This window comes from Mustelus asterias, chromosome 22 (assembly GCF_964213995.1).
Source record: "Mustelus asterias chromosome 22, sMusAst1.hap1.1, whole genome shotgun sequence".
Classification (NCBI taxonomy): Eukaryota; Metazoa; Chordata; class Chondrichthyes; order Carcharhiniformes; family Triakidae; genus Mustelus; species Mustelus asterias.
In genome coordinates, this window is record NC_135822.1 from 13,844,771 (window position 1) to 13,857,912 (window position 13,142).

The following is a 13,142-nucleotide window of genomic DNA, read 5'->3' on the forward strand; positions in this document are numbered from 1 at the left end:
ATTTTGGTACCATAAAACTGCAAATCTGTCATTCTTCTTATATTCACTCAGAGACTTCAATGATCTCATAAAAAATTGACAGGCAAGCCCAAACCAGCAGTGCTTGTTAGTTTTCAGTACTTACCCAGCTCGCATGCCATTCCTGTCCACCCTTCTGGGCATGTGCAGTGACCAGTCACGTGATCACATGTTCCACCATTTCGACAGATGCATCTTTGTAAGCAGCCAGCGCCATAGAAACCAGCCGAGCATGCTGGGAAATTCAAACAATGGCATTTAGATCTGGATGTTGTGTTTGTCTTCAAGGTGCTGCACATCAAACTAAACACTGGTGAATTCTCAAAACAATCCAAGAACATCACTGGGCCCACGCAACAACATTCAGGAAATGGACACAGTTAGGCGTCAAAATTGGTCACAATTGATGTACAATCCAAGGTGAGGCAATGGCCTAGTGGTATTATCGCTAGACTATTAGTCCAGAAACTCAGCTAATATCCTGGGGACCCGGGTTCGAATCCCGCCACGGCAGATGGTGGAATTTGAATTCAATAAAAAATATTTGGAATCGACCATGAAACCAGTGTCGATTGTTGGAAAAACTCATCTGGTTCACTAGTGTCCTTTAGGGAAGGAAATCTGCCGTCCTTACCCGGTCTGGCCTACATGTGACTCCAGAGCCACAGCAATGTGGCTGACTCTCAACTGCCCTCTGAAATGGCCTAGGAAGCCACTCAGTTCAAGAGCAACTAGGGATGGGCAGTAAATGCCAGTCAACGACACCCATGTCCCACGAATGTATAAGAAAACATGTAAATTATGAAATTCTCCCACCACGTGTAGATGAGAGTTGAAGTCTTTGAAAATTGCGGTGAGTTACATGCGACCAATGGGGTTTGAGCGTAGAATTGCCAATTCCAGTTGATGCTTCCCTGAAGGGTCATCACACACATGCTAGCAGCAAGGAGTGGATGGTGGGATAGGGTGAGGTGGAGGGGGAGGCGAGAGAGGGTGAAGATTGAGGAGAGGAGGAGGCAGGGAAGTCAGTGATGGGGGAAACAGAGGCGAGAAGAGGGAAGAGAAGGAAAGAATGGGGAGATGGGTAGGGAGAAGGGGACAAAGGGAAGGGGAGAAGAAGAGAAGAGATGTGGGTCCTCAGAGAAGGGTCTTTCTTAGAGATGCAGTGGAACTTTATAGTTGTAGTTGGCCCCTGGTCACAGGGCATCTCTTATTGAACTGTGAAGCCGACAGAAGCTGACACACATACAGACAATCCTGACACAGACTGGTTAGAACCCTCCCTCCATAACATACAGCCTGTACAGCAGGCCACAGAGAAAACCAGGGAAAACACAAGTTTCCTTTCCTGCACTGTGCCTATGTTTATTATGACCCATTTTACAGAGTGGTGGCCGCGTGGATTTAGTATAAGGCAGGACATACCTGTCTGGCATGTGGCTCCTGTCCAGCCAGGAGCACAGCTGCACTGACCGGTCACGTGATCACAGCGGGCACCATTTTTACAATGACAAGACTGGCTGCAGTTCTCCCCAAACGATTGCCCCTGGCACGCTGCACCAACCGAAAAAAAAAAACATGAAGAGCAGAGGATAAAGATCTTCTCCGAGCACGCAAAACCTTAGCTTAGCTTACCAACAACTCAACATTTCACACAGCACCTTTAACATAATAAAAATATCCCACAGGCATTTCCTAGGATTGATTACCAGACAGAATTTGACACCAAAGGAGATATTAGGACAGTTGAACAAAGGTTTGATGAGGTAGATTTTAAGATGAGGCAGAGCTTTAGGGAGGGAATCCCATCGCTCAGGGCCTCGACAACAGAAAGCATAGTGGCCAATGGTGGAGTGATTCAAATTGGATATATCCCAGTAGAGTTCTATATGAAGTTGTATAATATTTATGTTACTGAACTCCTGGTAATCCAGAGGAAGTAAGTTTGAATGCACCTTGGTAGCTTGATGATTTGAATTCTAAAATCTAGACATCATTGAATCCTACAGTGCAGAAGGAGGCCATTCAGCCCATCGAGTCTGCACTGACCACAATCCCACCCAGGCCCTATCCCCATGCATTTACCCTAGCTAGTCCCCCTGACACTAAGAGGCAATTTAGCCTGGCTCATCAACCTAACCTGCACATCTTTGGACTGTGGAAGAAAACCGGAGCACCCGGAGGAAACCCACACAGACACGGGGAGAACATGCGGACTCGTACAGTGACCCAAGCCGGGAATCGAACCTGGGTCCCTGGCACCGTGAGACAGCAGTGCTAACCACTGTGCCACTGTGCCGCCCCAAAAAAATGGTGGTGTCTGTAAAAGAGAGCACGAATTTGTCAGGTTGTTGTAAAAACTCGAGTGGTTCACTGATCTCATTTGGAGAAGGAAATCTGCCGTCCTGATCATTCAATCAGGGTCAACGAGTGAGTCAGTTCCACATTTTCTGATTCTTAACTGCCCTCTGAAGTTTCCTCATACTTCTTCCAGGATAACTGGGGCCTCCTTCCAATCAGGCATGGACATGGGGTGAGGTCAGGACTCAGCTTGGCTGTCAGCCATGTCCTCACACTGAAATAGCCTGTTAACAACTCACTATTTAGGTTCACATCTGTAAAATGACAGATTGGAAGGGATATTGAGCACTCCAATAGCTGGACATCAATGAGAATCATTCTTGAGAGGACAAAACTGGAAGAAGATATTAATTTAGGACCAGTCAGATGGACTAATTAATGACCAGTTCCTACCTGCCAACAAATCCAATACTATTGGAGTCAAAACTCACTGATATTACTGGCACTTGAGGACTTGCTATTTTGGATAGGAGAAACAGCACAACAATCAAAAACTGACAGCAAAGGAAGATGTGAACAAATGTATTATAAAATGGACAAATTTGCTATGGCATCCTCACTACCAGTGGATGACTACATTGCAGTCAGGAAAAGGATTTCAGAAACATGGTCTACAGAGGAGGAGGCGATGGCCTCGTGGTATTATCACTGGACTACTGATCCAGAAACTCAGCCAATGTTCTGGGGACCCAGATTCGAATCCCGCCACGGCAGGTGGTGGAATTTGAATTCAATAAAAAATATCTGGAATCTACCATGAAACCAGTGTCGATTGTCAGAAAGAACCATCTGGTTCACTAATGTCCTTGAGGGAAGGAAATCTGTCATCCTTACCTGGTCTGACCTACATGTGACTCCAGAGCCACAGCAATGTGGTTGACTCTCAACTGCCCTCGGCAACTAGGGATGGGCAATAAAATGCCGGCAACACCCACATCCCATGAATGAATTTAAAAAGCCCCAGAATGGACGGAGTGTTTAACTATATTAGAATTAAAGAATCATATCGTGCAGAAGAGGCCCATCGGCCCATTGAGTCTGTACCGGCGTGCAAGAAAACACCAGACCTCATCTCATTTACCAGCACTTGTTCCACAGCGTGACATGGCACAATTAAACAGGAAATGTTGACATAGCAATTATAATGGGAAATGTTAATGGAAAGGTACATGTGACAGAAGAAGATGGTAAGAAAGAGCAAGGCTCATGGACAGAAAGTCTTGTCCTAAACAAGGTTTTGAATAAGATAAACGTGCAGAAACCAGAGTTTGGTGAACTCACACTGATTGCAGCTCAATCCAACCCAGCCAGAAAGGCATGAACAGGATCCTGTCACATGATTACAGTGTCCACCGTTGTGGCAATCACACATCTGCCGACACTCCATGCCATAAAACCCATCCGGGCACGCTGGGGAATAAACATTTAGCAGATCAGCACGCTCACTCAGTCCATTCATATTGTACCAGTGTCCAGGGAAACCTAAGGAACTTTTTAACCTAGTCCACTGAATTGAGACGTGACAGCTTGTATTCCTAATGCCCCATTCACAAAAGGCAGGGTGCGATCATAGAATCCCTACAGTGCAGGAGGCCAATCGGCCCATCAAGCCTGCACTGACAACAATCCCACCCAGACCCTATCAACATAACGCCACGTATTTACCCTGTTAATCCCTGGGTTTCCTCCGGGTGCTCTGGAGTCCATAAATGTACGGGTTATTATGATTGGCCATGCTAAATTGCTCCTTAGTGTTAGGGAGATGTCAGGGGGATTAATAGGGTAAATATGTGGGGTGGTGGGGATGGGGCCTGAGTGGGATTGTTGTCGGTGCAGGCTCGATGGGCTGAATAGCCTCCTTCTGCACTGTAGTGATTTGATGATTCAATTCTCTACAATCCCCCTGGCACTAAGGGGCAATTGAACATGGCCAATCTACCTAACCTGCACATCTTTGGAGTGTGGGAGGAAACTGGAGCACCCGGAGGAAACCCACCCAGACACGGGGAGAAGGCAGAGACTTCACACAGACAGTAACCTGAGGCTGGAATTGAACCCGGGTCCCTGGCGCTGTGAGGCTGCATTGCTAACCACTGTGTCACCGTGCTGCCCATAAGTAAAAGCTTTTTCCTTTTAATTACTTTACCCCTGCAATATCCACATATTTCCATTTGCAATCACTGCATCTGAAAAAAAAACAATCAAAATGCGACGTACCTCTTTCACAGAAGGTTCCGAGCCAGCCTGCTGTACAGTTACAGGCTCCACTCACGTGATCACAAGCAGCTCCATTGTCACACTGACACCGGTATCGACAACCTGCTCCATAACTACCTTCAGGACACTCTGACAAAAGAGAAAAGTAAGGTCTGAGGTGCTGTAACTGGGTTTGGGCCAATGCTCCTTTTAACATTTGCTATGCGTGGCCTAGCTTTTCACTGCGCTGTCCCTTGAAATAGTTTTTGATGACCATGCACCTGTGGGGTTTTCAAAGAACAAGGCCCTTGTGGCATAGCTTTTCACTCACACAGCTTAGCGGAAACTTTGGTTAGGAATAGGCCTGAGGCATTGCAATCAGGTTAGGACTAGGCCTGTAGCACTGTAACCAGGTTAAGATCAGGCCTGAGGCACTGTAACCAGGTTAAGATCAGGCCTAAGGCACTGCAACCAGGTTAAACTCAGGTCTGAGACACTGTAACCAGGTTAAGGTCAGGTCTGAGGCACTGTAACTAGGTTAAGATCAGGCCTGAGGGACTGTATCCAGGTTAAGATCAGGCCTGAGGCACTGTATCCAAGTTGAGGTCAGGCCTGAGACACTGTAACCAGATTAAGGTCAGGTCTGAGGCACTACAACCAGGTTAAGATCAGGCCTGAGGCACTGTAACCAAGTTGGGACTGGGCCCAATCAAAGCAATGTAACTGGGTTAGGCTTGAGCCTGAGACACCATAAACAGGTGAAGATTAAACTGGAGATTCTGTAATCGGGTTAGGGTTGGGAATGGAGATAATGCAACTGGGGTTACGCTGGGACAGAGGCACCTGCCGAGATATTTAAATTTAGTGGAATTGGTACACATTTTGTGGGGCTCCGATTGAGTTTCTGTCTTTAGGCTCATGATAATTATGGGGGATATGCAGTCTCCAATATACACATTCCCTGGAGAAGGTGTGGGAGGATGGCTACAGAAGGAGTGGAAAGCATGATGCAGTGTTTGTTACTATCTGAAGAACACAAAAAGGAGAAATACTTAAGCCTGCTGAGTGCATTACTCTGTGTTCACTGTGTCCGATGTTCCCACAGGTGAAATTAAAGAATTGATGTTGGATGACACATTTCTTTAAATTTTAATATGTCCACCCAGATGTCATTGAAAGGTGAGTGAGAGATCCCAGCCCCTGCCATTAAATTGAGGCTGGACCTAACATTGTAACCTCGCTTCTCCATTATGTGTCAGCTTTGGCCAAGTTACATAGCACCTCATGTGGGTTCAAGCCCTTCTTCAGAGACCTCAGTACATATGCAGGCTAACCCTGCAGAGATGGGGTAGCCTTCTATTATGGAAGATCCTGTCTTATGGATGAGACGTTAAACTTCAGCCCCCTTTGCTGTTCAAGGATTAACATGGTGCTATGGAAACCAGGGCAGAGAGGTCTTCCAATCTCCTGGCCAACGTTCACCCCTCAATAAATGCCAACAAAATATTTGGTCATCCAACTCATCTGGTGTTTGTGGAAGCTTGCAGTGCACAAACTGGCTTTCATATTTATCTAGAAAAAGTTAAATGCATTTCAAAAAGTACTTCATTGACTGAAAGTATTGCATTGAGATGTCCTGAGGTCATGACAGGAACTATAAAGAGTCAACTTCTTTTATTCCTGGGCTGTACAATGGGCTTCAATTTTCACCCATGTTTGTTGGTGTTCCAGCACAAGTATCCTGCATCATGAACACAGAAAATGTTGGAAACACTTAGCAGGTCTGGCAGCGTCCGTGAGGAGAGAAACAGAGGGCAGGATTCTCTGGACTGTGCTCGCCCCAAAACCGGGAAAATCCTGCCCGAGGTCAACGGACCTTTGCATGGTCCATCCCCCGCCCCCCTGCATCTGCGGTACTTCACTCTTGTGCTGGCATCCCATCAAAAGCTCCTCTCCTCTCTCTTTGTGAACGAACAAGAACTCCTGAGTTTGGATTTTTTTCTTTTATTCATTCGTGGGACATGAGCATCGCTGGCTGGCCAGCATTTATTGCCCATCCCTAGTTGCCCTTGAGAAGGTGGTGGTGAGTTGCCATCTTGAATCGCTGCAGTCCACATGCTGTGGGTTGACCCACAATGCCGTTAGGGAGGAAATTCCAGGATTTTGACCCAGTGACTATGAAGGAACGGCGATATATTTCCGAGTCAGGACAGTGAGTGGCTTGGAGGGGAACCTGCAGGTGGTGGTGTTCCCATGTATCTGCTGCCCTTGTCCTTCTAGATGCAAGTGGTCGTGGGTTTGGAGGATGCTGTCTAAGGATCTTTGGTGAATTGCTGCAGTGCATCTTGTAGATAGTACACACTGCTGCTACTGAGCGTCGGTGGCGGAGGGATTGAATATTTGTAGATGTGATGCCAATCAAGCGGGCTGCTTTGTCCTGGATGGTGTCAAGTTTCTTGGGGGAGGCAATGGCCTAGTGGTATTATTGCTCAACTCTTAATCCAGAAATCCAGATAATGATCTGGGGACCTGGGTTCGAATCCCACCATGACAGATGGTGGAATTTGAATTCAATAAAAAATATCTGGAATTAAGAGTCTACTGATGACCATGAAACATGGGGCAGCACGATGGCACAGTGGTTAGCGCTGCTGTCTCACAGCACCAGGGTCCCAGGTTCAATTCCGGCCTTGGGTCACTGTTTGTGTGGAGTTCTCCCGTGTCTGCGTGGGTTTCCTCGGGTGCTCCAGTGTCCTCCCACAGTCCAAAGATGTGCGGGGTAGGTTGATTGGCCATGCTAAATTGTCTATTAGCATCAGGGGGATTAGCTGGGTAAAATGCGTGGGGTTGCGGGAATAGGGCCTGGGTGGGATTGTGGTCAGTGCAGACACGGTGGGCCGAACGGCCTCCTTCTGTACTGTAGGGATTCTATGATATTGTCGATTGTCGGAAAATCCCATCTGGTTCACTAATGTCCTTTAGGGAAGGAAATCTGCTGTCCTTACACGGTCTGGCCTACATGTGACTCCAGAGCCACAGCAATGTGGTTGACTCTCAACTGCCCTCTGAAATGGACTAGGAAGCCACTCAGTTGTATCAACTGCATCTCAATTTCCCATTCCATCTGCACGGTCATCACTTACAACTGAAAATAAAAACTATTATGATACGTAGGCAACCTTATTTCACTTGGTGACTGACCTCGGAGCCCCTTCTCTGCACACAAAAGGTCCCTATATACCAATATTAATTATTATTTTTAGCATTCATCTTTGGAATCCAGTTTTGCAGATGTTTGGTGATATTTATCAGCACTTTGAAAGCTCTGGAGGAAGTTCAGTATTTAAAGTGCTACAGTTGAAAAGATTTTCATTAGTCTTCCTCTTTCACCACTTGACTTGCTTTCTATTGAATTTGGCATCGAAAGATGTACCTTTATGTGCCACAGTGCTGGGCCAAACAAGCTCACTGGGATCAAGCGCACACTAAATCTCTCCCAGATGTGAACTATTTTATCCTCGAACTATGATTTTGATAAGATAAACAGCCCAACATCACAGATAGACTGGGATTAGCCAGATCAGGGCACAACCACAAAGATATGACGGCAATTCCGTAAGCATTCTCCAAGGCGGCCTTCATGACACACGACAACACAGAGTCGCTGAGCAGAGACTGATAGCCAGGTTCCGCACATGAGGACGGCCTCAACCGGGATCTTGGGTTCATGTCACACTCTCTGTAACCCCCACGACTTGCCTGGGCTTGCAAAATCTCACTAACTGTCCTGGCTGGAGACAATACACATCTCTTTAACCTGTGCTTAACCCTCTCTCCACTCACATTGTCTGTACCCTTAAGACTTGATTACCTGTAAAGACTCGGATTCCAACCATTATTTTGTAAATTGAGTTTGTGTCTTTATATGCCCTGTTTGTGAACAGAACTCCCACTCACCTGATGAAGGGGCAGCGCTCTGAAAGCTTGTGGCTTGTGCTACCAAATAAACCTGTTGGACTTTAACCTGGTGTTGTGAGACTTCTTACGGCAATTCCAAGTACAGCATAGTTACCGATACTCAGGCAACGCGGAACACGCTGGAAGTCTTTTCTCTATAATAGAGAAAACTAGGAAGGGGCCTGACAGGGAATCATTACAGCAAATTCATCACAGCAAAGAAGGTTTCCATTTGTGGAAAATCCAAAACCAGGGAATGATAAATATAAGATGGCTCATTAGAATTCCAGTGAGGAATTCAGGAGAAGCTTTTCCTCAGGGAATGGTGAGAATATGGAGCTTGCTACCACATGGTGCAACTATAAGGGAAAGGCAATTAGTGCAGAAAGAAAAGAGAGACTCCCATTTATAAAGCACCTTTTTGTAGTATAAGGGTGTTTGGACAGAGCATGGGTTAATGTGGGACTGGAGAACTACTGCCCATGATCTGATGTAGATTGTATGCACTGAGTCTGGAAGGAACCAGCACCCATACATGGCTATACCTTGGAGATGTATATAATTATGAGTTGTTAATAAATAGTGTATGTTCAACCATGAAAGTCTCCAGATCTCTTCCAAACAACCTTACAACAACTTTCACAACATTGGGATATCCCATCGTACTCACCAGCCAATGAAGTACTTTTGGAGTGTAGTCACGATCGTAATGTGGGAAATGGTGACAGTTGTAATAGTGATACTGTAATATTAGGTTGAGTAGCGGGTGCATTGTGTACTGCACAAGGCAAAACTGAACTTGTACTCAGTTCGGCATTACTTTCTAGTCTGTAGAGTTAGAAACTGAATGCAATAGCAGTAGTTTTATAATTTACTACCTTTCCCACTCAACTCATTTACAGTACTTTGAGAATCACTTTCTATTGTGGCATTGTAAAAAAACTTGCATTTATATAGTGTTTTTCATGATTTCAGGACCTTGCAAAATGCTTTAAAATTAATCAAGGGTAGTCAATGTTGTGATGTGAGAAACATGGCAGCCAACTTGCTCACAAACAGCAGCACGATAATGATTAGATAATCTAGTTTTGTGATATTGATTAAGGAATAAATATTGGCAAAAAACCACATGGAATGGTCGAGATGAATAGCAAAGAGGCATTTTAAGGGGAAATTGGATAAGTTTATGAGGAAGAAAGAGAAAGGAGGATACATCAACACAGTGAGGTGAGGGAAGATGGGAATTGAGTGCAAACACCGGGATAGAAGGTCCATTTCCATGCAGTAAAATTAATGTAATTCTGCGATACGATTTCTGGCAAATTTTGCTACATATTCAGTGTGGTGTATGCGGTGTTTCGTTACAGTAACACTTCGATTTAAATCGAACACCTCATCATGTCACTGAAAGTACCGCAAATAATTAATTACTTTTGGGGTTCAGGGTTTGGGCAGCACGGTGGCACAATGGTTAGCACTGCTGCCTCACAGAGCCAGGGACCCGGGTTCAATTCCGGCCTCGGGTTACTGTCCGTGTGGAACATTGCATGTTCTCCCCGTGTCTGCGTGGGTTTCCTTCGGGTGTTCCGGTTTCCTCGCACAGTCCAAAGATGAGCGGGTTAGGTTGATTGGCCATGCTAAATTGACCCCAGTGTCAGGGGATTGGCAGCATAAATATGTGGGGTTATGGGAATAGGGCCTGGGTGGGATTGTGGTTGGTGCAGACTCGATGGCCCGAATGACCTCCTTCTGCACTGTAGGGATTCTATGATTATCATTATTAGGCAAAATATTTAAATACTAAATACCGTAAGAAAGAAGGAACTTAATAAGGACTATAAAACCATAAGACAAAAGAACAGAAGTAGGCCATTTGGCCCATCTAGTCTGCTCCACCTTTCAATGACTGATCTGATGTGATGATCCTCAGCTCCACTTTCCCGCCTTATCCCCATAACCCTTGATTCCTTTGTTGATTAAGAATCTGTCTGTCTCAGCCTTGAACATATCGAGTGGCCCAATCTCTACAGCACTCTGCAGTAAAAGATTCCACAGATTCACTCCTCTCTGAGAGAAGAAATTCCTCCTCATATATGTCTTAAATTTTTAAAGTTTTATGTTTTTTATTTATTAGTCACAAGTAGTTTACATTCACACTGCAAATGAAGTTCTGTGAAATCCCCAAGTCACCACAGTCCGGCGCCTGTTCGGGTACACTGAGGGAGAATTTAGCATGGCCAATGCACGTCTTTCGGACTGTGGGAGGAAGACTGTTTGGAGTGTGGGAGGAAACTGGAGCACCCGGAGGAAACCCACGCAGACACAGGGAGAACGTGCAGACTCCACACAGACAGTGACCCAAGCTGGGAATCGAACCCGGGTCCCTGGCGCTGTGAGGCAGCAGTGCTAACCACTGTGCCACCGTGCTGCCCTTTAAATGGGTAGCCCCTTACTCTGAGATTATACCATCTGGTCCAAGGCTCTCCTACAAGGGGAAACAACCTCTCAGCATCTGCCCTGTCAAATCCCCTGAGAATTTAATATGTCTCAATGAGGTTGCATCCACATAGCATCTTTTATGATCTCAGGTTGCTTTGAAGTGATTTACAGCCACAGAACTACTGTTGTAATGTAGGGTAATCCAATTTGCAAACAGCAAGGTCTCAGAAAGTGTTAGGAGATAAATGATACTTTAGGTGAGGCTGTTTTTGTGATGTTGGGTGAGGGATAAAGTTTATTTATTAGTCACAAGTAGGCTTACCTTAACATTGCAATGAAGTTACTGTGAAAATCCCCTAGTCGCCACACTCCGGCGCCTGTTTGGGTACACTGAGGGAGAATTCAGCACGGCCAATGCACCCTAACCAGCACATCTTTTGGACTGTGGGAGGAAACCGGTGCGCCCGGAGGAAACCCACGCAGACACGGGGAGAAGGTGCAGATTGCACAGACAGTGACCCAAGCCGGGAATCGAACCTGGGTCCATGGCACCATGTGAAGCAGCAGTGCTAACCACTGTGCCACCCCGGCACAAATTGCTCCTGTTAAGTTTCAGCACATTGCGTGCAGGTACACTAACAAGGTCATTTATGCTCCATCTGGAATGTGCTCCCAATCAAAGGTCCATCCGTGAAAACCAAAAATCATGGGAAGTAGATCTGGATTCCTGGTGTTTGCTCTGGTGATGTGAAGGCATGTTCATTAAGTGAGCACCAGTCTCCCAATTCTAAAAGATACTTACTCTGGTCACAGTGCTGAGCAGTAAAGCCTGCCTCACAGATACACTGCCCCGTGACACTGTTGCAGCTCCCATCACTGTTCTTGCAGTCACAAATGTTCATACAGTCTGGACCCCATCGGCCAGCATCACAAGCTTCAAAGAAACAATACAAGGATTAATGCCCTGGCCAATATACTGAGGAGAATCTCGACAGGACCTACTGGTTACTTACTAACTATTGTAAGTCCCTCAATATCAGCACTTGGGTAGTCACCGCTGACCAGAACTTTCACTGGACTAAGCACAGCAATACTGTGCTACAAAAGCAGGGCAGAGGCTGAATACTCTGTTTTCTCCTGGCTCCTTAAAGACTGGTGTATAATGAAACACTCACCATCCATCTGGATGGGAGAAGCAGAATACCGGAGAAGCAGAATACCGGAGAAGCAGAATACCCAAGAAGCTCAACGCCATCTGAGGCAGAGCAGATTGATTTGATTAAAAGCAACTTACTACCGATGCTGGAATCTGAAACAAAAACGGAAAATGCTGGAAAATCTCAGCAGGCCTGATAGCCTCTGTGGAGAGAGAATAGAGCCAACGTTTCGGGTCTGGATGACCCTTCGTCAGAGCTAAGAGCAAAGAAAATCAGAAATGGTTTATACTATGAGGGTGGGGGAGCTGTAATTGGACAAAGGGAATGTAGGACTGGAAAGGGACTGTTCTAGTTCAGTCGGGTAGCATGGTCGCTGCAGGCTTGGAGGGCCAAAGGGCCTGTTCCCGTGCTGTCATTTTCCTTGTTCTTGTTCTTTGTTCTTTGTAAATAAGGATAAAGATGGCTGAGAGAAGTGCTAAAAGTGTCCATTAAGAGATCAGAATGTGTGAATGGCAGAACAGAGGTACAGATGGTTATGGCAGTTGGCATGAAAGGGGTGGGTGGGGGGGGCTAAATTTCCCTGACAGTGTGGCCTCAGCCCCAGGACAGTCTCAGACCTTCCTTTGGACAGTCTTATGGTGTCCCTGGATAGTCTTCCATCACTCCACTGTGATCCCCAAATCCTGTCTCCATCTCCCCTCTCCCCTCTCATGCTCCTCCCTGGTCATGTCTCTGTCTCCCCCTCCCCTCTTGTGTACCACCACCCCCTGCCAGCCATGCCTCCATCTCACCACCACCCCCACCAGTCTTGCCTCCTGTGCCCAGCCTTGATGCAGCTGGTGCCACTGGGGCACTCAATATTTGGCAGCTACACTCTGAAAGGAAAGTGGAGGCAGCATCTATTGAGGTGAAGCTCATCAGCTGCGCGCCATTTAGATACCGCTGTGAAATAGACCGTTCTAATTCTTCACTGGCAGGGCATTTACTTTGGAGGGGCAACGTAATTCCAATGAG

General features: G+C 46.2%; 1 protein-coding gene across 1 annotated transcript in view; it reads right to left on the bottom strand.

Annotated features, from left to right (window-relative positions):
* Nucleotides 1–13,142, bottom strand: part of LOC144509853 (uncharacterized) — a 415,538-nt gene that overhangs the window by 26,512 nt on the left and 375,884 nt on the right. Inside the window, exons 21-25 of the mRNA XM_078238759.1 lie at nt 11,774–11,905; nt 4,597–4,725; nt 3,661–3,789; nt 1,444–1,572; nt 125–253 (exon numbers count right to left, since the gene is read on the bottom strand). Of these exons, the coding sequence (XP_078094885.1) occupies nt 125–253; nt 1,444–1,572; nt 3,661–3,789; nt 4,597–4,725; nt 11,774–11,905 (648 nt within the window). The remainder of the gene's footprint in view (nt 1–124; nt 254–1,443; nt 1,573–3,660; nt 3,790–4,596; nt 4,726–11,773; nt 11,906–13,142) is intronic.